Raw genomic sequence first — 25,887 nt, 5'->3', positions numbered from 1 at the left:
AGACACAACAAAGTCAATGATTTGGGTAATGGGTCTAAATTTGCAGTCAATTCTTTGCTAATTTCCAGAAGTTTTCCGAATTAAATGCCTAAATTCATTTTTGCCCTTCTAATGGGTCCCATTTTCTAGTCAGCAAAATATTTTTTTAATTAAAAAATAATTAGATATCTTAGACTTAACAAGGCTCTGCAAATCTGTTCCCCCACCTGTCACTTGCTAAATACATTATTTGTGTTACCAAAATCTCTAACATTTTGGTAAGCTTGCACATGAAAACTGAAAATGGTCGGTGGAATGCTGGCTAAATCTTTTATGCAATCCTTTATATTTTATTGACAGTTTTGAAAGTTTTTCCCTGAAGTAATGGTAGCTTTGCAATAGAAGCAAGAAACCAAACTTGGCAAATTCTTCTATTATTCATGAAAGCCATTATTACTATTAACTATTAAGCCAGCCCTCCATCAGACTGGGTGGAAGCATTGTACAGCTGCTAGTGAGGCTCAGGATAAGGAAAAAAAAGGTAGCTCAAATTTGATAAAAGTTAGTCTAAAACATTTAGGGTCAAAAAGCTACATTGTAATTGAAATACAAGACTCGAATAACATAAAACACCAAAGTGACCTATTACACGATTCGGATTTTTGTTGAACTCGTGACTCATCTATAGGATTTGTCCCTGTGACTCTCTGGTTAATGGAACAGAGAACTAAAAGTACAATCAGGTGGCTCAAACTCGGTTGTAAGCAACTGATTTGCTGAAGAGCTGGCGGATATAGATGACTTGAAGTGCACTGGCAAGAGCTAGCAGAACGTACTCTACAACTGTGTAGCCTATAACACGCTTTCTCGTGCTCTCATTTGCTGCAAGCAAATGCCAATCATATGGTATATAAGGAACTATTGCAAAGTTTGCCATATTCAAAGATATTACAGCATGGCATTGGTGTTCTACAAATGTGATACAGTCATATAGATGCCAGTGACTTCCAAAAAAAAATTATAGATGCCAGTGAATCAAATAGGAGAAAACCATCAATCACACAGTTATTCTGTACAGTAGACATTTCTTGCTGCACTAAGGTCTCTTTGAGCTTTGCTTCGATGAATAAAGTGGGATGCAACTCTCCAAAAAATAAAGTAAGAACAAAAAGAAAAGAAAGCCTACAATTCCTATTAGCTCCAACAATTTGCAAACACCTAGAGGTTCTGCTGTTCTAGTGTTCGTATGTTAGTTTCACAACTCAACAAGGCCCTAATAATAAACTTGTTGAAGTCTTCATAGGCTCCTACTGGAAATTTCGATGTAGAAATAAAAATTAATAACAATGTTATCAGAGGATATCATAAAGAATGAACACAACTATTATGGCTTTTACAAAGATCCAAATGAAACTACCATTACACTAGAAATAAATACACATAATCTCTTGCAGTATATCATGTACTTTCTAGAACCTGAGACTTCAATCTCTATTTTCTCCAGAATAATAATTAGATGCCTAAGAAGTTTCATATTGATTACCACAGATAATTTATTGATCCTCATACATACACGCATTCATAAATATGATGTGAATATGGCAGGAAATGGCAAACCATAGAATTAAGTACCAAAAACAAATAAAATAAGGCAAACAAATCTGCATATTCATAGACATCTAAGTTGATGTAATGCCTGACAAATTTTGGTTATCCCGAGGCAGTGGGAAATTGTGTCAAACAGTTTATATTGGATTCACTGTCAATGTATAGTATCTATACTATCACTTAACCACATAGGGCTATCTAATAAATGTAGAAAGCTAAAGTTCAAAAGTCATCCAAAATAAATATTTTTCAAATTATGAGTATTTATTCTTGAGGGTTCCCAACTATTAAATTTACTTATTAATGAGATAGCAACATTTGGTTCACTGATAGTGTATAAAATCCATATATTGACAATGCATCAAATATAAACCCTAAATCATATATGCATGGGTCTGCAAGTTTTTTGTCACTCTAGATCTCTTAGCAATCTAACTATTTATTACATAGGAAAATTTCTCCTTTCATGAGTCTAATGCTAATTAAGCCAAGATTTCTTTCAAATTTTGGAACCATGCAGCCAGTGGCTATCTCAATAGTTTCACCAAACTGTACTTAGCACTAAAAAGACACATTTCATGGAATTTACAGACAACTTAACACATCTCCTCATAACCATGCTTGTTAGTAAGAATTTCTCATAACATCAAGCAGGGTAACAAACTGTGGGAGGCTGAAAAGAATCTAAATGCTTATAATGGCAATATTGTCGAGATTCTTGTTGGTTCAGATCAAGATTGTTGGCGGTGACGTAGTCTGAGAAAGAGATAGAAGAATGAAAAATGAACCAAAATAAATACATATAAAGGGGAAACTCTTAAATGACATAACCACCCCAGTAGCCAAAAACAAAGGAAACTTTCTGCATGGATAATATCTGCTGGCAGCTCGCAGACTAAAACTATTAAATAGTAATCCCTAATTATCAACTCAACGGATAAGCAGGATGGTCGCAACTTACTATGACGATGCCGAGCATCACGCGCTTTCAAGTACTTTTGTTCTGCTGTTACAGACTCCAAAGCCTCTCTCAGCTCAGCAATTTTAACATTAATTGGGTCCAAATGTTCTGTAACAAAGAAGATCATTAAAGACAAATATCAACTGTGAAGGAAAATAACAATAGCATGCAATGTATTCTACACACAGTGTACAAAAAGCAACTCAAATGTTAAAGAGTCAAAATTGAATGCCAATAATAACAGTGATTCACAGCTTGCACTACAAAGAAAGAGATATAGACTTCAAAATACGCCAATGAAAATATAACGAACCATCTTTGGCAAGATCATGCTCAGTGGGAATATGGCCAACATGAATATAGAAAGAAACAGTCTCTGGTGTAGAGTAGGGATTGTGAAAACAAAATTTGTACATTCCACTTCGTGGGGCTTTAAATTCAAACTTGTCCCCAGATGTCCCCTTCAAATTGTGAACTGTATTACCCCCAGGAGAAGTCACCTGTGTGAAGCAAGAGGTTAGACAGACTATAATCAGCTCCTTTTCAAGGAAAATCAAAAGCAAGCATTCCAAAAGGCTCCTTAAACAATACTAGCAACAATAGCCTAAATTCGACAAAATTAGATATCCTACAGATCCAATCAAGCCAATTCAAATGCATGAGCCTAAACAAGAAACCCCCTTCTCAACACACTAAAAACGTTTACATTAACCTTAAACCCAACAAAATCAAACACCTGGGGATCAAAATTTTACTAATTAAAACCCACCCAAAATGATTCATCCAAGAAAGTCCCCATGATTCCAGCAAAAACAAGATATCAAAAGTCTCAAAATATCACAAAAAAAACAAACCTTTAATCAATTCAACGCCTAAACATAAAAAATTAAAACAGAACGTGACTTTTACTGTAAGGAATCCAATACCCAGACATCAAATCAACCAAAATTTCACGAAAAAGACATCGAATTTAGAGATCAGGTAATAAACTCACAGTGAAATCAATGCCGGGGTGATCAGAGCTCCAGAAAATATCGTGGTCGACGACGACGAAGTTGCCTGAAACCGTGTCCCCTTCGTAAAGCACGTATTCATACACGCACTCGACTTCGTTTACAGTCACCGAAAGGGAGGAAATGTTACTCACCCAATTCAAAAGAAGCAAAACCATCAAAGCCCACATCTTTCCCCATCCCTTTTCCATCTTTTTGGATTTCGATTTGGAGTTTTTTTTTTTTAATTTTTTTTCCCTGATTTGATTTGGTTCAATTTCACGAAGAAGTCAGATGTTTGGACTTTTTGACTTTTATTTGAGCTTCCAGTTCCACTATAGAACAGTTTAATACTTCCGTTTATAACGTGTAAAACGGCACCGTTTCGCTTGGCTACACGCTGGCAACGTCGTTTACCAAACCTTGGCTACATATTGGCTCTGTTTATAATAGACCGGACAAGTCGTTTGGGTCGGGCCGGGCTTGCAAATGCCAAAATTTGGCAATGGCATGTGAAGTAAAAGGCTGTAGGTGTGTCCCATTCAATCAACAATGAAAGCATCTTCAAAGTGGAACTGAGCATTGGAGTTTTGGCTATCTGAAAATGGAAGAGAGGGTCCAGATGCCAAGAGTAAAACTAGGCAATCAAGGCTTGGAGGTAAACAAAACTCAGATTCTACTTGCTCAACCAACAATTCTAAATTTAAAACTCAACTATTTGCCAATATCCTCAATGATAGGATGATAATACTTTAGTTTGCTTGTTTCTTTTTTTTCCTTTTCTGGGTTTTATTACTTCTGCATGTCTCATGTTTATAAAACTTAAAATTACTAAACTTGGGCAGGAAAGAATTGGAAAAAAGGAAACTTTCTTTTGCTTTTGTTCCAAACAACAGTATGAGTGGAAACATGGGTAATTGGTAAAGTCATTTGAATCCTATGAAGGAGTTCATGGTCAAAAAAATTGGTAAGAAAAAAAGAAAAAACTGGTGTATACTCTAGCTATTTCCCAATTAACGTTCTTAGTCCTTCTCAGCAAGCTTACTTCACACTATAAAAAAACTCATTAGTCGATTTCAATTTGGTCCTTACTATTTTTTGCATCCTATTTTGAAGTTTCAACACACCTTGATAAGGAAAATGTTTTTGATTATTACTTGTTCTATGCCAGAACAAGATCATATGGGCAATAACCAATCAAATGTAGGATTCAGATTCAAAAGTTTCATTTGGCAACTCGATTTATAAACAACTTAATAGAGTTGGTAGTGTTATTGAATGGTACAAACATAAAATTTTATTTTATTTTGCTATCTTATTGCCTGCTATAATTTGTATTTGTAGTATTTTTGTTGAATGATGACTAAAGTCTTTTGCCTCATTGTGTTACCTTCTGGCCTGCAGGTTTCTAGACTAGGTTTTGGATGTGGAGGACTTTCTGGAATATTAAATGCCCCTCTGTCGCATGAAGATGGATGTTCAGTTATAAAGGAAGCTTTTTACAGTGGTATCACCTTCTTTGATACAGCAGATGTCTATGGAGAAAACCATGATAATGAGATCATGGTTGGCAAGGTACACTCTTACCGTTTCCTCCTCTCCTCCTTCTATCTGTTAAGCTATTACATCTCTTCATTTAAATAATAGATAAAATGATTTACTGTACATCAACTTAAATAACCAATACAGAGTAAGTATGAGGAGATGCACCAAAGCAAAGTGGAATATGGAATAAAACTGTGAATCAAGCTTCTGCTTCACTTGTATGGAAGGACTTGGATTGTGAATATATAATATTTTTAATGTTTTCTGCCCAAAATGTTTTTATGGTGAAATAGCCTGAGTAACATGATGAGTCTATCTAACTTTCAAAAAAAAAAAAAAACATGTGGAGTCTAACATACATAAACAAAATTATTTTTCTTTTACTTTTAGGCCTTGAAGCAGCTTCCCCGAGATCAAATTCAACTAGCAACAAAATTTGGTATTATTGTTTTAGAGGGGTTTCAATTTGAGATCAAGGGTACCCCTGAATATGTTCGGTACTGCTGTGAATCTAGTCTTAAGCGGCTTGATGTGGATTATATTGATCTCTACTATCAGCACCGTGTGGACACTTCAGTGCCAATAGAGGAGACAGTAAGTATCAAGAGACCTTTAATCTTCTTACTGATAATCAATTTTATCGGACTCATTAGATCTTGTAACTGTTAGCCTTGATATGCTTTTCACAAGGCAGATGGGGGAGCTTAAGAAGTTGGTGGAGGAAGGAAAAATAAAATATATTGGGTTGTCAGAAGCTAGTGTTGACACAATAAGGAGAGCCCAAGCAGTTCATCCTATCACTGCCTTACAAATGGAGTATTCTCTTTGGACCCGTGAAATTGAAGATGAGATAATTCCACTTTGCCGGTTTGTCAGATGCTTACATTGGTGAAAGTTTTTTTTCCTTTCTTGGACTTTATTTTGGAGGGGCATTATTTATCTCACCATGCTTTCAATCAATCCTCAAATCTATTTGTACAGAGAGCTTGGGATTGGGATGGTAGCATATAGTCCTCTAGGTCATGGCTTCTTTGGTGGGAAGGCAGTTGTGGAGAGTTTGCCCAATGGGAGTTTGATTGTAAGTGGCCAGAAACAAACTCTTAATAATACTTCAATATTTTGTTCGTATGTTGGAGTTTATTTACTTGTGCAATAAGTACATGGCTAAATTTGACTCTTGTTCAACTTACTCCAATGTGTGGCATCCCTGGAACAGGGGATGCATCCAAGGTTCTACGGGGAGAATTTAGAGAACAACAAAATCATATATAATCGGCTTTCCAATCTGGCGACAAAGCATGCCTGCACAGTTGCTCAACTCACTCTAGCATGGTTTCTACACCAGGGAGATGACATAATCCCTATCCCTGGTACATCTGGGTTCTCTCTCTGTACATAATCTTCATACTTATGGAATTTAATCCACAAGCCTGCCCTTACAGAAGCTACGGGAATGTTGTTAGTTAAGTCCGCTTTAAGGGCTTTGCTCTATATTGCAAATGCTACTTTTCATAGTGGTGCACGTATCGAGCCTTACTTGATGGCTGCTTACCTTTGTTCTCATCTTCCTAAATTGCACTGCAAAATTTCTTCATGAACATGGTTTGCAGCTTCATTTGAGGTTATAATGGTTTGATGAATCTTTGTTTTTCTACTTTGAATTATGCAGGGACAACTAAATTTAAGAACATTAAAGAAAATATTGGTTCCTTGGCACTGAAGCTTACACAAGAGGATTTGATAGAAATATGCAATGCTGTGCCTATTGATGAGGTGAGTGGCCCTAGAGAAGCAGCCAGTTTATCTAAATATGCCTGGAAGTTTGCTGATACCCCCTCAAATATGAAGCATGTTACACAAAAAGATAGAGTTCATCTGGAGTAAAACATACTTGTTGAAAATGAATGAGAAAAGCTGAACTTCTTGCTCGTAACTGAGAGCAGATCTCTTGGAGAAGAGCTGTACATTTGTGAAGAATAAGAAGTGTTCTAACACTATCATTACTGCATCAGGAATTGCACGCTGTGCCTCTGTGGATATGAAAATTCTCCTCTGTTGTTATCAAGGTAGCTTGTTCTTGGAGAAAATAATGCATGTCATGTTGATAACACAAGGAGGCAAAATCTTCTTTGTGATTGAATTTGTAATGTACCGTATAGAGTTGATCTGCTCATAACTGTCCTAGTTGCTTCAGAGAACTCTCTCCAAGAAAGGTACAACTAATAAAATATTACCTAGTCCTGAAATTAAGAGACTGCCTGTGCTACAAGGCACAAGACTCAACTTTCTATAGATTGTTTTTCAGCTAACTCTATAGATTTCACAGTGCATTCAGAGTTTACAATCCCACGCAATGTGCCATATGTACCAAGGAAGAACATTTGTCACTTACCAAATGCTTTCTGGATCCATGATTCTTTAAAGTCTGGAAAGTTCAGGTTGCCAGTCGAAACCTATCTTTAAATAAAAAGAATCATGATAAACTTGTTGCTCTTGTCACAATCAGGGATGATATTTTGGTCGAGCATTCTCAAAGGGAAATGCTCTTGTCCTATAAACAAATTAAGTGGGCACCAATCCCTTTATCTCCTCGATCAATATAAAAATGGTTGGGACCGAGCTGATTTGTTTAAAAATAACGGGAAAAGTTGGCAAGTCAAACAGGAGAAATTGTTATAGTATTTAAAAGTGCTGAGCGTTCACATTATTTTCCAACTATGGCTGCTAGCCAGTATCTAAGCCTTCAATCAAGTCCTTTTTTTACTGAAGGCGACTACAATTAAGTTTCAATTTTCTTTCAAAATGGAGAAGGAGCCCCAAATTCAATTTTCAAGAGTGAAATTAGGCAGTCAGGGATTGGAGGTAAGCTTAGTTTTTACTCTTTCACAGCATTGGATTAAGTCAATGCTTAGATAAGTATTCTTAAATTTGTTGTACAAAAACATCTACTATGTTGGTCAGTTTCCCTCCTTGATCAACATTATCATCCAGCTTTTCTGATAGATTTGGAGCTTGTATCAACTGGTTCATGCTGGGATACATTTTCAGTGATGCAGTTCTTCGATTTCTGATGATTTCTAAATTGCATTAAGTTTTTAACATGTCTTTGGATCTGGTAAATTTAGTTTGAAAGTGGTTAACCTCAGAGTTATGGGCTGGATTTTCTTGGACTAGCAACTTCTCATATAGCTTCAGTAGCTTTGATTGGCTGGGATATCTGGAAGTAGTTTACTCCAGTAGACTGGTATGTAAAATGATGTGTCATATGGATGAAGGTCAGATGAAGATTAAGTAGTTTCATGGTGCTTGAACTAAATGAAATAGAGTCCTCCAATTTCCAAGATGGTTTTTGCAGATTCCATTCATTATAGCTATCGTTGATGTTGGAGAAATTTTATTTCCTTATAATATTCCTTTCTACCCTGCAGGTTTCCAGATTGGGACTTTGATGTGCAGGACTTTCAGGAATATATAATGCTCCTGTCTCCCATGAAGATGGATGTTCAGTCATCAAAGAAGCTTTCAATAGGGGTATCACCTTCTTTGATACAGCTGACGTTTATGGTGAAAAACATGATAATGAGATCATGCTTGGCAAGGTACAATTCATCATATTCTCCTCCGGAGTCCAGATTAACCTCCCCAACGACGAATCCTATATAGAACAATGATATAAAGAATGATTATACAGCAAAACAAATGGGACAAAAGTCAAAGAAAATGCACCAAAACAAATGATAATACTGATATGAAAAAGTTCATTAAGCTTTTGCCTAATTTACATGGGAAACTTTTGATTCAATTAGATAGAGTATCTTCAATGTGATCTGTCCAAGATACATGTTCTACAGCCCAAGCAACGTTTAGATTCTTACATTCATCAGCAAATTTCTTTTATTTGCATTGTTAGGCCCTGAAGCAGCTTCCTCGAGAAAAAATTCAACTGGCAACAAAATTTGGTATCATCAAATCAGAATCAAAGGGGCGTCGTTTAGTTGAGGTCAAGGGCACCCCTGAACATGTTCGGGCTTGCTGTGAAGCTAGTCTTAAGAGGCTTGATGTGGAATATATTGATCTGTACTATCAACACCGTGTGGATACTTCAGTACCAATTGAAGAGACAGTAAGTATCAGGAGACCATTTGTTTTATGTTCTGTTAGCTTAACTGCAATAGAACTTATAGCTCCAGGGATTGCTTCACTTTGCTTCTTGTAAAGATGGGGGAGCTCAAGAAGCTGGTTGAGGAAGGAAAAATAAAATACATTGGGCTATCCGAAGCTAGTGTTGATACAATAAAGAGAGCACATACAGTTCATCCCATCACTGCCTTACAAATGGAATATTCTCTCTGGACCCGTGAAATTGAAGATGAAATAATTCCACTTTGCCGGTATGCTGATATTTTGCCATGAAGTTTACAGAACAAGTTTGTGAGACACTCTATATTGCTGATAGCTTTATGTTCTATATCGGAACTTGTTTTAGGCATTGAGGCCTACGATACCTTAGATAAGTTTTCTAAGTAATTTCAACCTTTTCTTGCATCTACTCATACAGAGAGCTTGGAATTGGAATAGTGGCATATAGTCCTCTAGGTAAGGGCTTCTTTGGTGGGAAGGTAGTTGTGGAGACTTTAGCCAATGGGAGTCAGTTGGTATGAGACTAAAACCAAATTCTCAGTAACTGCATTTTTCTTTCTACATATAAGAGTTTATTACTTTTGCAGTAACTATATAAAGAATGTTAGCTACAGAAATTGGGTTATTCCTGGAACAGGCAAATCATCCAAGGTTCACTGGGGAGAATCTAGAGAAGAACAAACTTCTATATACCCGACTTTCCAATCTAGCTATAAAGCATGCCTGCACAGTTCCTCAACTTGCTGTGGCATGGCTTCTCAATCAGGGTGATGATATAATCCCAATCCCTGGTATGCTAGGGTCTTTTTTCCACAAATAATGTCTTCATACTCATATGGATTTGATTCCAAACCCCTCCCCCTCTGGAGGGTCAGGGCATTTGCTAGGTCATTCAATGGATTTTCTTGATACTTTCTAAATGAAATGCTTCCTTTTAATAGCGTTGCACATATTTTGAGTACAATGCTTCTGCATCAACATGGTTTGCAGCATGGTGATGGGATTAATCTTCCTCTTTATTTTTTCTTTATTATTGTTTTGAATTTATGCAGGGATAACTAAGGTTAAGAACATTATAGACAATATTGGATCCCTGGCATTGAAGCTTGGGCAAGAGGATTTGAAAGAAATTTGTGATGCTGTGCCTCTTGATGAAGTAAGTGGCGAAAATGATTTAGGCGTCTTATCTAAATATGCCTGGAAGTTTGCCAATACTCCATTAAAGAGAAAAAGTTTACATGAAAGAAATAAATGAGGCCAGAAGGAATCTCCATCAAAGTGAATAAAATTACAGAAGTTTAAAGCAAGTTGCCTTTTTTCCCACGTAGTTCAATTTTCTTGCTCATAATTAGGCAGAAGAAATCTCCATGGTAAAGAGAAGTCCATGTGTGATGCCTAAGTTATTATGCTAAAATTAACAGTGTTTCTTTTTTACTTTTGGCAAATAAAATGCATGTCCAGGCAGTGATTCTGGATATGATAATCTCCCTTGTGATTGTTTTGGTGCTTTGTGATAATCGAGTTGATTTTTTTTACTAATTTATTCTTGCTTCTGGGCACTGTCTCACTCAGAGACACATTAAGCATTCCAAAGAAAGTGTAAATAATGTCTTGTCACCTTGGAAGAAGTATAATTCCAAAGAAGCTTTGAGGGTTAGTTGAGAACTTGAAAGATAAGAAGCTGATATCAACTACATTGTCATTCAACAACTACCAAGGAAGGTAGAATCAAAATGTCAAGCCCTTAAATCCAGAGAGTAACAAGAATGTGGCACAGCCTTCTCACATTCTTGTACTGCATCAAAAGGCAGATCCTAAATAATGAAGAACCATGATATTTGTAGAATCTTCTCAAAATAGAGGATGGCATGCCTTTCCAGGATTTCCATGGGGTTACTTCCAGCATTCAGCAGACCAAGATGCTTCTTTTTTAATACACGAAAAAAGTGGAATGTCACGTCTGGAAGTGACCCCTCCATCAATATAATAAAGGTTGGCGCCATATCATTGATTTTTTGAAAGAAAATAAAAGAATAAAAAAAAATGAAAGGTTGGTAAGTATGGAGGTATGATAAGCAATTGAAGAATATTTAATTTCTCTACTAGCTAGGAGTTTGGCACTTTACAATTTTCCTCCGGTTAGAATCTTGAACCAAGATCAGGTTGCTCTGAAAATGGAGAAGGAAAGCCGAGTTCAAATCCCAAGAGTGAAACTTGGAAGTCAAGGATTGGAGGTAAGCCTTAGTTTTTGTTTTCCTTTCGCCCCTCTCATTGAGCTGGATTTAGTCAATACTCAAATACCATTAACGGGTGTTCTCTGCTATACGAAGCATATCATATCGAGCATGACAAAGAGAATCACCCTTTAATGGTCAGCACCATTTTTCAGCAGCCCAGGACATCCAGCAGATATGATGTGATAGTAAACTCTGATTGTTTGAATTTCCAATCATGCAATTTTTTATGGCAATTACTTCCAGTGATCGTATAAAGGGGCTTCACAATTCTTTGAATAAAATTTGTTAATTATTCCAGAGAGTTGGGGACTTGGGGTTCCCTGGGGATCATATTGCCATGGAGATTAGTTGCATCAGTGACTTGAAAAGTTCTTTAAGGAATTATGGTTTTACTTGTTTATTCTGATGGTATTGTTATATCCAACCCCCTCCACCCCCAAGAAAAGAAAGAAATATTTCTATTTCTAATAATAGCATCCATATCTATTTCAGGTTTCTAGATTGGGCTTTGGTTGTGGAGGATTGTCTGGAATATATAATGCTCCTCTCTCTCATGAAGAAGGGTGTTCTGTTATAAAGGAGGCTTTTTCCAAGGGCATCACCTTCTTTGACACATCTGATCTTTATGGCGATGATCACCATAACGAGATTATGGTTGGAAAGGTATCTTTCTCACTGCAACTCCAAACACAGAACCTCAACCTTTTTGCTAAAATCCAGTCCAAAAATAAAACTAGCTAATTTAACAAATTGTATAGAAAGGAGGTGCAGGGGCACTCACCGTGAGCATCAAGGAGAAGAATTTGAAGTTCTCAAATTATACTTATCAAAGAATACAGGTTAGGGAAACTGGTCAGAGTACACAGTAAGGCTTAACGGCACCAATTTGTTCAAGAACTGCATTGATCAAACTTAAATTGAATTTCTGTATTGATAAAGATATAATTTTCTTTGGTAATACGGTCAAGGGTATCTCAGGCTTTATTTGGACCTAATATCCCCCTGGGACAATTTTAAGGGTGCACTCACCTACATCAATCTGGTGCATTCAAGATTTAGTTACCGAGTGCTCTCCACAAGGATCAAGCCCTGATTGACAAGGAAAATGAACTCCTCTCTTTACCAACTAGACTAAGATATATAAGGAACCCTAGCCTCTCCTTAACACATATTGGTGCATTTTTTCCATTTCTCAGGCTTTGAAGCAGCTTCCACGGGATAAAGTGCAATTAGCAACAAAATTTGGAATTATTAGGCTTGAGGGATTTAGCTTTGGCGTCAAGGGGACCCCTGAATATGTGCGAAAATGCTGTGAAGCTAGCCTTAAGCGGCTTGGTGTGGACTATATTGATCTTTACTACCAGCATCGTGTAGATACTTCAGTGCCAATAGAGGATACTGTAAGCAATACCATGCCGCCAACTCTTCCTTTACATTGATTATAGCTCATGACTTTGCTTCATGTATCAAACATTTGAATTGGCATTTGCAAAGACAGATGGGGGAACTCAAGAAGCTGGTAGAGGAGGGAAAGATAAAGTACATTGGGCTATCTGAACCTAGTGTTGACACCATAAGGAGAGCTCATGCTGTTCATCCTATTACAGCTTTAGAGATGGAGTATTCCCTCTGGACTCGTGAAATTGAAGAGGATATAATTCCACTTTGCAGGTTTGTTAGTATTTAGCTCTGATGTTGCACTCGATTAAGTAGATATGTAGGTTTCTTTCACTCATAAAGAACTCTGATCTTCTAATCTATATTGTAGCTTTAAGTTAAGTCTCACTGTTTTCAATCTTCAAACGTCTCTTTCCTCAGAGAGCTTGGAATTGGGATAGTGGCATATAGTCCTCTTGGTCGAGGTTTCTTTGGTGGGAAGGCTACTGTTGAGAGCTTACCTACTGAAAGTATTTTGGTACATCAAATGCATATGAGTTAAATATTCTAAATTTCAGTTGTTATCTCAAAATTTTTTTACGAAAACTATATGCATCTTATATCTCTCTTACGAAAGATCTCCTTTTTTAATTCACATTGATATTCTTGTCACAGGCTATGCATCCAAGATTCACAGGGGATAATTTAGAGAATAACAAACTTGTATATGCCCGTTTTGAAGACTTGGCTCGAAAGCGTGGACGCACCCCTCCTCAGTTAGCTCTGGCATGGCTACTTCATCAAGGAGAAGACATAATTCCAATCCCTGGTTTGTCAGCCTCTCATTTTTCTTTCAAAGTACCGTCTCAACATGGTTAAACAATGAAATTTCTGTCAAAGCTACAACCCCAATTTCTGCCCATGCCTAAATTAATGCTGCTTATCATTTTTTTTACTTGTATTTTACAGGGACAACAAAGATTAAAAACCTTGAAAACAACATAGGATCCTTGGCATTGAAGCTCACACAAGAAGATCTGAAAGAAATCGGTGATGCAGTGCCCGTTGAAGAAGTGAGTGGCCTAAGAGATTATGATGTTTTTGCTGATTATTGTTATAAGCTTGCAAATACCCCAAAAAAGTGATTGCCAAAGTCAGAGCCCCTGGAAGTGAAACTTTCTTTGGGTTTCTTCTATGCTGAGCGTCGATGCTAGCAAACGATGAAGGTGACATGAAATGCCTCATTGTGATTTGAAATTACTCTATAGTCTGAACCATTTCTACTTTGAACTCTGATACACATTGCTGTCTATGGGATTCTAAATCAAATGTCTGTCGATTATTTTTTTATACATCTGCTGCTTTAGTGAGGGTTTCTAGAGATAAAGAATCATTGCACATGGCAACTACAATCTTTCAGAATAAAACTTTAAGTCAAAGAAAAGTTTTAACTGTACTAGGAAAAATCACACTCCTGATCTATCTATTAGAAGAGAAATGCATTCCAAATAGGCCAAGCCCCAGGCAAAGAGGATAGCTAGCATGTCCTATAACCTAGATCAGCTAATGGGCTCTGATCTCATTCTGGCAAAAGTAAAGCCCAGGTCACAAACGTCTCCTCCATGTGAGAACAAACAAGCCTACATGATTGAGTCGCTGTTGAAAGTTAGACGCGGACCCAAAATGAACCACAACCTTTTTTCTCACTTGCCACTCTATAAAATGGCAATGCTAACGAACCTTACAGCCTTACGTCAATGCAATGAACTAGTTATATTAGTAGTAATTAAACTGCGTTGAGTTGCTTAAAGCTTTATATCAGCAATAACAAGTTCTTGGCTTCATGCTATGTTTTTAATCACAGTTTTCATCATTTCAATTACTACCTAATTGTTCAAAGCAAAAATGGCTGTTGCAATTGCTCCTGGCAAGTCCTCTGAGTACAAACCTTACTAAAAGAAGTAGGGCCATTCAGTTTTTTCCTGTAAAACTAAAATCTGTGCCTCGTTTACAAAGGAACGCCGATGCTTGCGTACGCTGATTGGGAGAGGTACGTTCATTGATTTGCTAGTTTCCCTGGTCATTTGAACATGCATGATGCATGGTTTTGATATTTACGTAAACCCCCTTTTTTGCTCTTTCAGGAGGAGGAGGAGGCGCATTTAATAGGAGCACCGAAAGCGGGCACTAACATTTCTGATGTGTTATTCAGTGGAGCAGTAGCGGAGAGGATCAATAGCAGGGCGGCGATGATTGGCTTTGTTGCAACCATTGCGGTCGAGTTATCCAAGGGCCAGGACCTGTTTTCTCAGATATACGACGGTGGGATTCCATGGTTACTCGGAAGCAGCATTGTGATAACGGTTGCATCTTTGATCCCGTTGTTTGAGGGGGTCAAAGTGGAGTCCAGTTCGGTGGAGTTCTTCACCTCCGACGCTGAGCTGTGGAATGGGAGATTTGCCATGTTGGATTTTCTTGCTTTGGTATTCATTGAATGTTTCAAGGGTCAACATGTGAAGATCTTATGTACTTGTTTATTTACATCAAATGGAAGTGAAATCTAGTTAGAACTAGTTAGAATACTCTTAATAAAACTGATCTGTTGGAAAGAGAAGTTAAAAATAGAAGTATATCTAGTGCATATACGATCTGGTAAGCTAAAAGTCGAAGCCAATATGGAAAGGGCCCTGAACAATTCCTGTTTCTGGATCAAACTGAACCATTTGTTTTTGTTCATTCAACTGCCCTTTTCTTTCGATTTGTATTGGGTTCCCTTCCATGGTAAAATTAATTGTTTCTGCAGACTATAGTAAATAAAAGGTCAGGACTCCAGGCATCAGAACATTTGGAAATTAAGGAAGCAGAAAAAGCCACAATACTATGCAACTTTATCTGTTCCATTTCTACAGTATCTTCAACATATTTGACTTTAATGTACTTTAAAACCTTTTATACTGATTCTAGTGTTCACTCAACAATTTAAATGAAATGGTAACTAGAGGCTTGCTATCTTCTATTGTTGCCACCCTAGTTTAAGATGGCAGATCAGTTAACTAGTTTACTTGTTCCCGAACATGATCCATCATCAATATCTTGAAATCAAGGCCCAACACTTCTGATGTTCCGTCCCAGCATCTTCGGAGGAACGTGCATGCATGTCTTGCCCAACATCCAAGAGCCTAGAAGCTTCTTTCCAGAATCGAGAAAAGGATAAAGGCCCCATCCTAAAAGACCAGAATGTTCTGGCTGTTACGGAACCCACAACCTAGAATGCCAGTGGCCTCAGATTCACTGCTCTCACTTTCTGGTCACTAAGAAGCCCACGTCACCAAACTCCATCATGTGTGGACAAACAAGCCCACGTGACTCACACCCTTTCGAAAATTAGATTCGCAACGACGTGGACCCAAAAGTATCCACTACCCCTTTTTCCCTTGCCCCTCCTCTATAAGTTTAATGCTGCCCATCCTCATTCATTGCAACGAACTAGTAGTTATACTAAACTGCATTTGCTTGATTAAGCTATAGGTTAATAAAGTTCTTGGCTTCTTGCTTCATAGCTCCTCAAAGATCTTCCCTAGCTTTTGCTATTCTTGTTCAGGTCAGAAATCCTAGACGTGCTAGAAAATGGCTGCATCAAGTGCCATGCAATCCCTCCTGTTGGCAGGTCATGTGACTGGCCTTGCTAATAGGGGTAGGATAATCCAATTTTTTCCTGTAAAATCTGTGCCTCGTTTTCAGAGGAATGCCAATCTTCAAGTTCGATGCGTAGCAGAGGTGAGTTTCTGAAGCTCATGTTTTCTTACGTCCTGGTTCCAAGATTTGAGATATGGGAATAAACCGGTTAAATGATTCGATTTTGCACTTGCAGGAAGAACCGAAGGAGCAACCAACAACGCCTGTAACAAGTGCACCCCCACAAGAACCTAAGCCGAACCCTTCTCCAGCCGCACCAAAAGTGAGCACGAAATTCTCTGATGTGTTGGCATTCAGTGGACCTGCACCGGAGAGGATCAACGGCAGGCTGGCGATGGTTGGGTTTGTCGCAGCCCTGGCAGTGGAGCTCTCCAAGGGCCAAGATGTGTTCACCCAGATATCCGACGGTGGGATCCCACTGTTCCTTGGAACCAGCATTTTGGTATCGCTTGCATCCCTGATCCCATTGTTTAGAGGTGTCACAGCAGAGTCCAAGTCTGGAGGCTTCATGACGTCAGATGCTGAGCTGTGGAACGGGAGATTTGCCATGCTGGGACTTGTTGCTTTGGCCTTCACTGAATATGTGAAGGGCGGAACCCTAGTGTAACTTTGTTTTCCTTTTTAGGTTATAGACATAATGCAGACATGTATGTGGAGATATTATCAACCAGTTATGTAACTTCGCAAAATGGACAGGAAATGAAGTTTCCTTCCTGTTAAACCTCTCTTTGATTGACATTTTGGTTATGTTTATTGTTATGGTTAAGATCAACGATGGAGGTGAAGACACTTATTTCCCAACAATATAGTGATAAAAATCTTAAACTCCCTCGAAACTAAGTACAAACTTAATCGACCTCAGCTTGAAGCACTAATCTGAAGTCAAGTGGAAAAGCGGCGGATGAATTTTCTTTTCTTTTCTTTTTTTCCTGAGAATTATATTATAGAAATGGAATCACCGATCCTCTCTTATTTCATACAAGGATTCTAAAAATATATCTACCTCGAAAAGGCCTCTACAGTGTTTCCAACATATAAACAGAGAAAGAATGAGAAGAATACATTTTCTGCTATTTTCTTTTATATATTTACAAATACACCGAGAACCATACACGCATAGAAGAAGCGTCAGTTATATCATGCCCTCTATGGATCGAGCTGAACTTCGTGTTCATTCAACTCTCCACTTTGATTTGCATTGGGTTCTCCTCCAGAGTAAATTTGTTTCTGCAGGAAAGTAAATGAAAAATCAGGAGTCAGGAACCAAAAATAAGGTTGATTAATTTTCCCCTGCAACTTTATCAAAATTTACCGGAGAGTACATATTAAACACCTTTGATTAAGATGACAAACAAATAAAAGAAAAACCATCACATGCTGCACCAGAGTATGCCTCTACCATCCTCAGAAACTAGATTCGAAGGTGTGAAATAAGTTTAATACAGTGTGAACGAATTATATGAAGGAAACTCTAAAATGCGAATCCTATATTAGCTTTCATGAAATTTTAGAGGAGATTCGTATGCTTACATCAGCCTGCAGATCAACAGGGAACAAATTTATAGCACTTGCATTAAAACTGAATCCACTGTAGAAAAAAAAAAAGGCATAGTGGAGTAGATATCAGTGAGAAAGTGACAATCATGTGTAGAGTATAAATTAAGAGCTAAAACAGTGTCAAAAGGGCAGGTCACAAAGAGACAGTTTAGCAATACGAATTATTAAACCGAGTACTGCCAATAACCTGAACAACATTTTTCCCTCCACATTTCAATTTATACTTCTTTTAAGGTGCAGAATGTTACCAGCGGGATAGGAGGAGCTGCCACACATATGGAATAAAGAACTCCTCTGGATGACTCTCTTGTTCATATGAGAAGTGTAACTGAGTAAACATCTGTCAATTAGAAATAGTTCTACATTAGGTGAAGAAAACTGCAGAATAGGCTAGAGGGAGAGAGAGCACCAATTTGTCCGCATAGAGTTAAAAATCACATTGAATTGGTAGGAGCTGTGCTTGATAACAAAAGGATTTAGCGTGTGTGTGTGTGTAGAACTTCGCTATTTCCAAATTAAGCAATATAATTTCACTTAATTCTACCTTCATCCCTTCACCTCGCCAAGATCGACAATTATTAATTATGAACAAGAGAACTTTTTCTACGGACCATTCACCATCCAACCTCTGGGCATCCATTCGACTGTTGAAAAAATCTAATACCTATAAAAGGCAAAGACGTCAAAACAATCAAAAGGCATGCAGAAAAACATTAGGAAATCTTAATATTCAATGAATTCCCGAACAGTTTCTCTGATAACAACCAAGAATAGGAGATTAAACAATGAGTTTCCTCACATAAAGTCATAAAGCATACATTGTAAATATTTTCAAGCAGCTCTGTAAAGCGAGGATGGTTCTTAAATGGATGAAAGACTTCCTGCCTGTGCATAATGGCATATACAACCTGCCCAAAAGCATAAACATTCATTTTCAGATCCATGTTCGAAAGTGTTGGTGAGAACTTAAAAAAAATAATCTCATATAGCTTTATTAAAAGATATACCTCAGGATTCCGTGGCAGTGCATAAGTCAAAATTGCATTTAATATTTCAAGGACGATTCTCAAGAAGTCAGTATAAATTTGCAATTCTGCTGACTGCAACAAGGGGAAGAAATATTACTTAAAAATACCCAGATAGCATTAACTTTTAGAAAGTGCTAGATTACATGTAAGAACCAGGACAACTACCATATCTTCCACAAGACCGTCCCCTGTTGAGATGGCTTTGGTTTGCAGTTTATCATCTCTTAGCTCTACCAATTTGTTGTACCTAATATCAAATACACATTTGAAAAGACAGTTAAAAACACAGTGCAAACATAACAACATATGTAAGAATCACCCAATGATTAATTAAAGTTAATATATACATAGATGACTTACTTGCGTGAAAGCATATAAAAAAGGCTGACAAGTCTCTGAGAAGCATATGCACTCAGACGATGGACATGAGGCGCCATATTTGCCAAAGTTGCAAGGCAAGTAGTATGGAGATAGACATCCTGTGTGTTCATTTAAAAAGAAGAAAAATTAACTGCCCCTTATGGTAACCAAATTAACACATTATTAACAGATGTAGAGTCCATCTCATCAATTCACTGCCCTTAAGTTAAAATACTCATTATCGCTAGCAACACATGAAGAGAGAAGTTCAGCCTATTCAACAAAATTATTATGGATCCTACTTCAGTAAACATACATTGTCACGTAAGAGTTAAGACATTCTGAGCCATACCCGCAACTTAGACAAGTTATATTGTACTGTCCTTATCAGTATTATGACCATCAGGGAACCAAGAGATGTCTGATGAAGGAGGTGCTCTTTATACCATGGAACACCTGGCAGTATCTGTCCATATATATAACACATCAAGATAATAATCATGCATCAAAGTCAAAAGTTGCTAACAGATGAGATGCTTACCATCTTGTGAACACTTGCATTGAATGAAGAATCTTGACTAAGTATGAGGAGTATAATCAGCAACATGTATATCTGATTTGATGTCCTCCTCGAAGCATTATATAATGTTTCCAAGATGGGCATCAACTGTTAATTTTCATAGTGCAAACAGATTAAGACCATGTGATATGCCACATAATATACTTAGGCTGAGGTGTGACTATATGCCACAAACTGTATAAACAACACACCAGCCCATATCAAAGAATTAGTAAGAACAATTATGGCTCAACTCAGTAAAAGAATGAACCAATAAACTAAATAAAAGAATGGACGAAATCTCATGCAATTTATTGACTTGAGTGCCTGACATAAATTCTACAAACACTCAAGCTCATTCTTTCTTCCCTTCATTTTTTTGGCAGAAGGGGCGTAGGAGAGGCCAAAAAACCTTTTAAATGCGTCAACCAGACACCTGCCCAAATTTATGTCTTGCTGCACATAGATTTGAAGGTAGTTTTGCAAAGGAAATTGCTTAGTGCTATATATGAAATGCAGAAAATGTAAGCTGCAGATTCTTACCAATGTATCCAAATCGGTTCGCACTAGTACATACTCCAAAAAGTCAGAGTTTCCTTGCACTAAAGAGTAAAGTAAAAGGACAGCAGTCTCATCAGCCAAGCACCTGCAGATGTGCGCCTGTTATGAAATACTCCACAAGAAAGAGAGAGGAGCCATAAAAGATAGAAAAGTGGTTTCAAAGATATTTACAAGTAGCACAGCATTCACTTATGCTTAAGTCAAATTTTCTTGGAACAACAAATTTAAAAAAATCATTAGTTGAGAAGGAAAAGGAAGAGGCAAAAACAAAAGCCAACAACCATTACCAAGGAAATAGAACCCATTTTTGGCAAAATGATAGTGAAAACTAACAGGAACAAAGAACTAATCATAAAAAGTTATTGCCAATGTTGCCCACTATGAATACCAAAGGAAAAGGAAAGCCTTAATAATTTTGTCAAGGAAATTTTATTCATTCACATATTGAAATTAGAGTGGAAGACACTCACATGCCAAGGGTATCAAATAGGGATGCAAAAGGTAATCTCACGGCTGGTCCATTTTGTGCATTCCCCTCAACATCAAGACGATCAACTGCAAGCAGAGTACTTATAGATTCACCAACAATGTCTAACATGCCATCACAATGACATGCATGCACAAAAGTAGAAAGATAAAATTACATATAAAATCCTATTATTATAAAAAGGAAATGTCATCTCACATTCAATATCCCTTGCATTTTCTAAGGCCTTGCTGTAGGGATTGGCAATAAAATATGTATTCACTTTTGAAACAGAATCTGAGGTGGCACTGTCATCACTTCTATCTGTTATAGACTCGTCGCTTACAACGCATTTATGGTAATGAATAAGAATAAGTAGCACATGAAGACCGCAGTCTGCCAGTTGATTTCTAGAGCCTTCACCATTTGAACTGACCCAATAATTGAATGGCAACAATACAATGCTTGCTGCAAGCATAACATACAAATGTTATCATAAACGTTTTATAGTACAAGAAGCCTGCAGTATTGCACACAGATTAGGAAACAAAATTAATCAGAGCATCAAGGAAAACACCATACCAGCAGCAGAGCCAACTCTTTGTAAAACGCCAGGTTGACTTTCTTCAGAAAAAATAGAGTAAGAAGCAGCACTGCTTGAGGGAACACGAGGTCGCATTATATAGTTGAGCAGCAACCTACGAACCACCAGAGACACCAGCAAACTTTCCTGCAAAGCAAAGAATGAGTATGCAAAATTTGAAAATTTTGGAACCAAAATTTCAACTTAAGGTTTAAATTTGTAACCTGAGACATTGCTGCATCAATAAAAGGATTCACATCTTTCGGCCCTGGCGATGGTCCAGAAAGAAGTTGAGTTGACATCGTAACAAGCATGAAGTTAAGCAGCTCCTGATGTAGAAGGGACGTAGTTGGACTTGCGAGGGAAATAATATACTATTAGGAGAAAAATTAAATGGAAATGTCAATGTTAGAATATATTATTAAGCCATGATGTACCTTACATCTATTGAACCGATAAAGGTAAGCACATTATACATTACAAGATTCTCGATGCTTTGATCTGCACATTAGAAATAAAAGCTTCAGTTCATGATGCTATTTACCAGTAAAATAACAATTTGCAAGATCCATAGTTACAAACTTTAATTTCAAAACTGGTAAACAAATGATGATGAAGAGTCAAATATTTACCTGCCACAAAATCCTTAGGCACCGGTTCATTTTCATTAAGAGACAAACGTAAATCCCCAATGGTCTCACTCTGAGAATTTTCAATTATGTACTTCAAAAACACAGATGAAATGTACACTGCATTAACAGCCTTCATATAAACCGGGGATGGAGCACCAGAAGTTTGAATTGCCTCTTGTAAACACCATGACAAGTGAATCAGAATCTTTGCAAGGTGCCTAGTATGGCGGTTGTTTTGTGCTGCACGTGAAAGATCCAGCACACAGCAACAAAATCAGTATCATAATAAACACTTAAAATAAAATTAGCTGTTCAAAATTAATAATGACTGAGATGAAGTTGTTAAGAGTTATGAATTCGCAAATGAATTTCACAAGATAATAGTTCAATTTGGAATTTGATCAATATAATTCACTTAGCTCAGTTTGCTAAGTTTGGAAGTTGAGTATAGTTTCATAATAGAGAGTATATGTCATCATCTTAGTAAGATGAAATATCTAAAGATAAAAACAAATATGTTATATAACATTGAGATATTTTGAGATAATATAATTTTCAGCCAATAAAATTCCTCGCACGATAAGATTCAAGCAGAAGCTCTAAAGACCGACTCTCTAAATGGTTGCATTTTGCAAATTATAGAAAAGTAAGCACTAAATTACTCCACTAATTATTCCAAAAAAATTGTAATTGAAATGTTTACGAAATTAGGAGAGAAAGCACCGACCGAAGAGCTGGCAAGCCTGGCGAACACGGTGAGGGGCCCAGCCGAGAGTGAGAGGAAGTTCCAAAAGCTTCTGCCAGAAATCGGAAGCCAAAGGAAACGATTTCTCGCCGACGAAGGTGCCGATTAGGTACTCCGCCGTTTCGGTGGTGGTGCTGGTGTGGCGCGGCGTCGAAGGCACCGCCCCCATTCTTCGGCTCCCTTCGTATAAAAAGTCGAGGAATGGCAGTTTGACTCACTGAGTCGAGAAACAAAACGGATTTGATCAAACGGAGGAACGGAGTTAGGGGATCTTGCACTCAGAATCAATAGACATTGCAGAGAGAAGAGAGATCCGGTTGTTGTGTTCGGAGAGTAAAAGAGCGAGAGAGAGATTTGAGATTTCGAAAGCTAAATTTCAAAAATGGAAATGAATTTTCAATTGGAGAGGGAGCTTAGAGACGAAGATTTTGAAGCGTTTAGAAGAGAGGGATAAATCGAGGGTAATTTTGTTTTTTCCTTAGATATATTTTTATCTGGAAAATTGTATTTTTAGACGATGATGCCGTCATTCTTTTTTTGATTTGACGAGGTTGCCCTCGTACCTTTCTTCAATATATCGGTTCGTAGTCGGAGATAAACTAGTGCTGATTTCGTATACTAAAATATAATACTAGGAACGTTAGAGGGATTATAAATAATTAATCTCATTTAATAATGGGATTAGGAAGGGTTTTTCTCAATAACAACCCAACAGTTGTACGGAATGTTTATCATTTCTTTTTATATCGTTTACAGCACTAAAAAATAACCATTGAACACCATTATTTGTTATTTTTCTTTTTATTTATTTTCAAAAAAATAAAAAATTAAAAACAAAAATATCATTCAATCAGAGTCTTAATTATGAATAAAACATATTTATCTGCAAAATGAAGAGGAAACACATGCCACTAAATGGTATATTCCGATTTTTAAATATTGAATTTTAATCTCTCATGAAAAATTAGTAGTTTCAATATTATAAAGGAGGTTAATTGAGTCTTTTCATGTGTTATAAGGTAAAAGGTTCTTTATTAAATTACAGACTCGTTGTCATTTGCAGGCTATATCTTGCTTCGTCGGCAGGAGCCCACCTGGAATTTGTGACATATTTTTTTCCATCTTTATTCCATTTGAGACCCCTGTATTTCTTTCAAATTACCAAAAAAATAATTAAAATATCATATCAATTAAACAAATCAGTGTCCAATGACAATTCCCTTCTCCACACACATTTCATATTTTTATAAAATTCCCCTGCCTATAACTGAATTTTTTTTAATTAATTGAGCTGATTAATTTTATCCTATGTTGGCGTGGACGTGCCATCAATGAACGTGCGCCATCCGTTTTGTTGACTTCGGGATCTTGATGAGTCTATGTTGACCAGAACTTTTTATTCAATAATTTAACGTGTGGAAAGGTGCAATACCTTGCTGCCCATCGAAATCTAATGTTGTACACTGACTTCCAAACAAAATCATTTAAAATTAAAGCTTTGTTACTTTTAGTGGTTGTAGGTTCCTTGAAGTATAAAAAAGGAAGAAGCCTTGTGTTGATGGCATCTGATTACGTTTTGTTTATGTCCTCCATTGATACTACTTTTCCTTTGAACTTCAAGATTTTGTTTAAAAATTAGACAATGTTTAATAACATGTGAGTCTATGAAAGAGAAGTAAAATGTATGCACTAGAGTTTTAAACATTGATAGAGAGCCGGCAATGACTTCTTTTCAAGCATGTTGTAGGAATGAGAGGGACAAAGCTTTGTGGATAATTACAAAGGGATATTAAAAGGATAAGTCTTCCCATAAATACAAGGATTGAGACTTGAGGGTTGGGCTGTGTCGGTGGGTGGTAAAGGGAGCCCATTGAGGCTGAGGTAATACTTGGCCCTTGGCTGGGTCCTTTTCTTGGCACTATTGCAGAGGAGCCTTGGAGTAGAACCTTATCATTGGCCCGGCTCCAGTTTTGGGTATGCTTTAAAAATGCTTGTGTGATGGTTACACTTTCACAATTTGAATAGAAAACATACTGGTTTTGGCTTGGGATCTTCAATGATGTTGAGGAGGAAACTTGCTGGAGCAGTAGAAACCTCTGTTAAGATGAGCATGGGTTTTGGCCTAAAGTTAGGTATTTTTTGGTTTTACACTAACCTAAGAAGTCAATTGCAAAGTGCCAAAATGAAGTTGAAAACTTTGGGAATGTTTGGGCGAGTAGAAAGTGGTAGGTTTCCACCAAACTTGATGCTGCTAGGAAACATCTTGACAGAGGTTTTGGTAATGATATAATGTGGACATTTTCAAGTTTAGTGTTGGATACACCATGGAAAAGAATTAAGAGAGCAGACGAATTCAACCTACCCAAGAGAATGACACCACCCAGTTCAGGTTTTGGACCAACTCAACCTTCCAAGCTCAAGTCAAACACACTGGTTTTACACCAGTTCTAAGAAGTCATCGTTAATCAGTGACCAAAGATAATGGTTTTAATGTTGCTCATATTGTATATAGATTTGACTTAGCGAAAATATACACTGACATTTTCTGTTAAGACAAATGCTAAATTGGCTCCTGGGCTTTGAAACCTTCCCGCATGATCTCTGTACCTTGGTGTTGTTTTCAGCCTTTGCATCAGAACTTGAATTGTTGGTTAAGTAAAAGTTTGCTTCAAGTTTTAAACAAAGCCGAAGAAGCCTTTTGGGTCTGATGGGGTCATTCGATGCAAGCCCAAATTTGAATTTAAAGGTGTGACAGGCCTCCTTCATTCGTTATCAGGGTCACAACATAAAAGTGTGAATTTATTGTCTTTTCCCTCTTTTCTCTTTTTGTTTTTTTTTTTTTTGACATTGTAATAGAATTT

At 37.2% G+C, this 25,887-nt stretch overlaps 5 protein-coding genes and 2 pseudogenes across 8 annotated transcripts; 5 read left to right on the top strand and 2 right to left on the bottom strand.

Annotated features, from left to right (window-relative positions):
• Nucleotides 1-506: 506 nt before the first annotated feature.
• On the bottom strand, nt 507-3,867 carry LOC110422318 (emp24/gp25L/p24 family/GOLD family protein). The gene is made up of 4 exons (XM_021436183.2): nt 3,543-3,867; nt 2,862-3,048; nt 2,549-2,656; nt 507-861 (listed from the first exon to the last, which is right to left on the bottom strand). The coding sequence occupies exons 1-4, from the start codon at nt 3,750-3,752 to the stop codon at nt 728-730; spliced, it is 639 nt and encodes a 212-aa protein (XP_021291858.1). The 5' UTR covers nt 3,753-3,867; the 3' UTR covers nt 507-727.
• A 127-nt stretch (nt 3,868-3,994) lies between these two features.
• On the top strand, nt 3,995-7,321 carry LOC110422317 (perakine reductase-like). Of its 2 annotated transcripts, XM_021436182.2 has the most exons (8): nt 3,995-4,198; nt 4,945-5,115; nt 5,476-5,679; nt 5,780-5,952; nt 6,067-6,163; nt 6,302-6,455; nt 6,755-6,858; nt 7,098-7,321. In XM_021436182.2, exons 1-8 carry the CDS (start codon nt 4,145-4,147, stop codon nt 7,125-7,127), a joined length of 987 nt encoding a protein of 328 aa, XP_021291857.1. In that variant the 5' UTR covers nt 3,995-4,144; the 3' UTR covers nt 7,128-7,321. The 2 variants fall into 2 exon arrangements, with proteins under 2 accessions (XP_021291857.1, XP_021291856.1); XM_021436181.2 differs by having other exon boundaries at nt 6,755-7,318.
• A 250-nt stretch (nt 7,322-7,571) lies between these two features.
• Nucleotides 7,572-10,578, top strand: LOC110422316 (perakine reductase-like; annotated as a pseudogene). Its single transcript, XR_016351548.1, has 7 exons — nt 7,572-7,947; nt 8,514-8,684; nt 8,996-9,208; nt 9,304-9,476; nt 9,644-9,740; nt 9,863-10,016; nt 10,278-10,578. The product of XR_016351548.1 is annotated as a perakine reductase-like (transcript).
• Nucleotides 10,579-11,250: 672 nt separating this feature from the next.
• LOC110421148 (perakine reductase-like) lies at nt 11,251-14,149 on the top strand. Its single transcript, XM_021434642.2, has 7 exons — nt 11,251-11,459; nt 11,955-12,125; nt 12,659-12,862; nt 12,961-13,133; nt 13,281-13,377; nt 13,515-13,668; nt 13,809-14,149. The coding sequence occupies exons 1-7, from the start codon at nt 11,400-11,402 to the stop codon at nt 13,982-13,984; spliced, it is 1,035 nt and encodes a 344-aa protein (XP_021290317.1). The 5' UTR covers nt 11,251-11,399; the 3' UTR covers nt 13,985-14,149.
• Nucleotides 14,150-14,405: 256 nt separating this feature from the next.
• LOC110421475 (early light-induced protein, chloroplastic-like) lies at nt 14,406-15,623 on the top strand (annotated as a pseudogene). The gene is made up of 3 exons (XR_016351544.1): nt 14,406-14,504; nt 14,704-14,889; nt 14,984-15,623. The product of XR_016351544.1 is annotated as an early light-induced protein, chloroplastic-like (transcript).
• Nucleotides 15,624-16,307: 684 nt separating this feature from the next.
• On the top strand, nt 16,308-17,282 carry LOC110421767 (early light-induced protein 2, chloroplastic-like). The gene is made up of 2 exons (XM_021435439.2): nt 16,308-16,616; nt 16,711-17,282. Exons 1-2 carry the CDS (start codon nt 16,467-16,469, stop codon nt 17,140-17,142), a joined length of 582 nt encoding a protein of 193 aa, XP_021291114.1. The 5' UTR covers nt 16,308-16,466; the 3' UTR covers nt 17,143-17,282.
• Nucleotides 17,283-17,471: 189 nt separating this feature from the next.
• Nucleotides 17,472-23,578, bottom strand: LOC110421766 (dyggve-melchior-clausen syndrome protein). Its single transcript, XM_021435437.2, has 18 exons — nt 23,009-23,578; nt 22,282-22,521; nt 22,087-22,150; nt 21,874-22,003; nt 21,649-21,796; nt 21,286-21,534; nt 21,071-21,155; nt 20,583-20,685; nt 20,022-20,147; nt 19,833-19,946; nt 19,481-19,599; nt 19,286-19,367; nt 19,100-19,192; nt 18,911-19,000; nt 18,637-18,756; nt 18,341-18,432; nt 18,066-18,123; nt 17,472-17,762 (listed from the first exon to the last, which is right to left on the bottom strand). The coding sequence occupies exons 1-18, from the start codon at nt 23,193-23,195 to the stop codon at nt 17,682-17,684; spliced, it is 2,181 nt and encodes a 726-aa protein (XP_021291112.1). The 5' UTR covers nt 23,196-23,578; the 3' UTR covers nt 17,472-17,681.
• Between the last annotated feature and the right edge of the window lie 2,309 nt (nt 23,579-25,887).

This window comes from Theobroma umbraticum, unplaced genomic scaffold (genome assembly GCF_002168275.2).
Source record: "Theobroma umbraticum cultivar Fairchild unplaced genomic scaffold, ASM216827v3 scaffold_130.0, whole genome shotgun sequence".
Lineage (NCBI taxonomy): Eukaryota > Viridiplantae > Streptophyta > Magnoliopsida > Malvales > Malvaceae > Theobroma > Theobroma umbraticum.
This window is presented reverse-complemented; position numbering and strand designations above follow the sequence as displayed.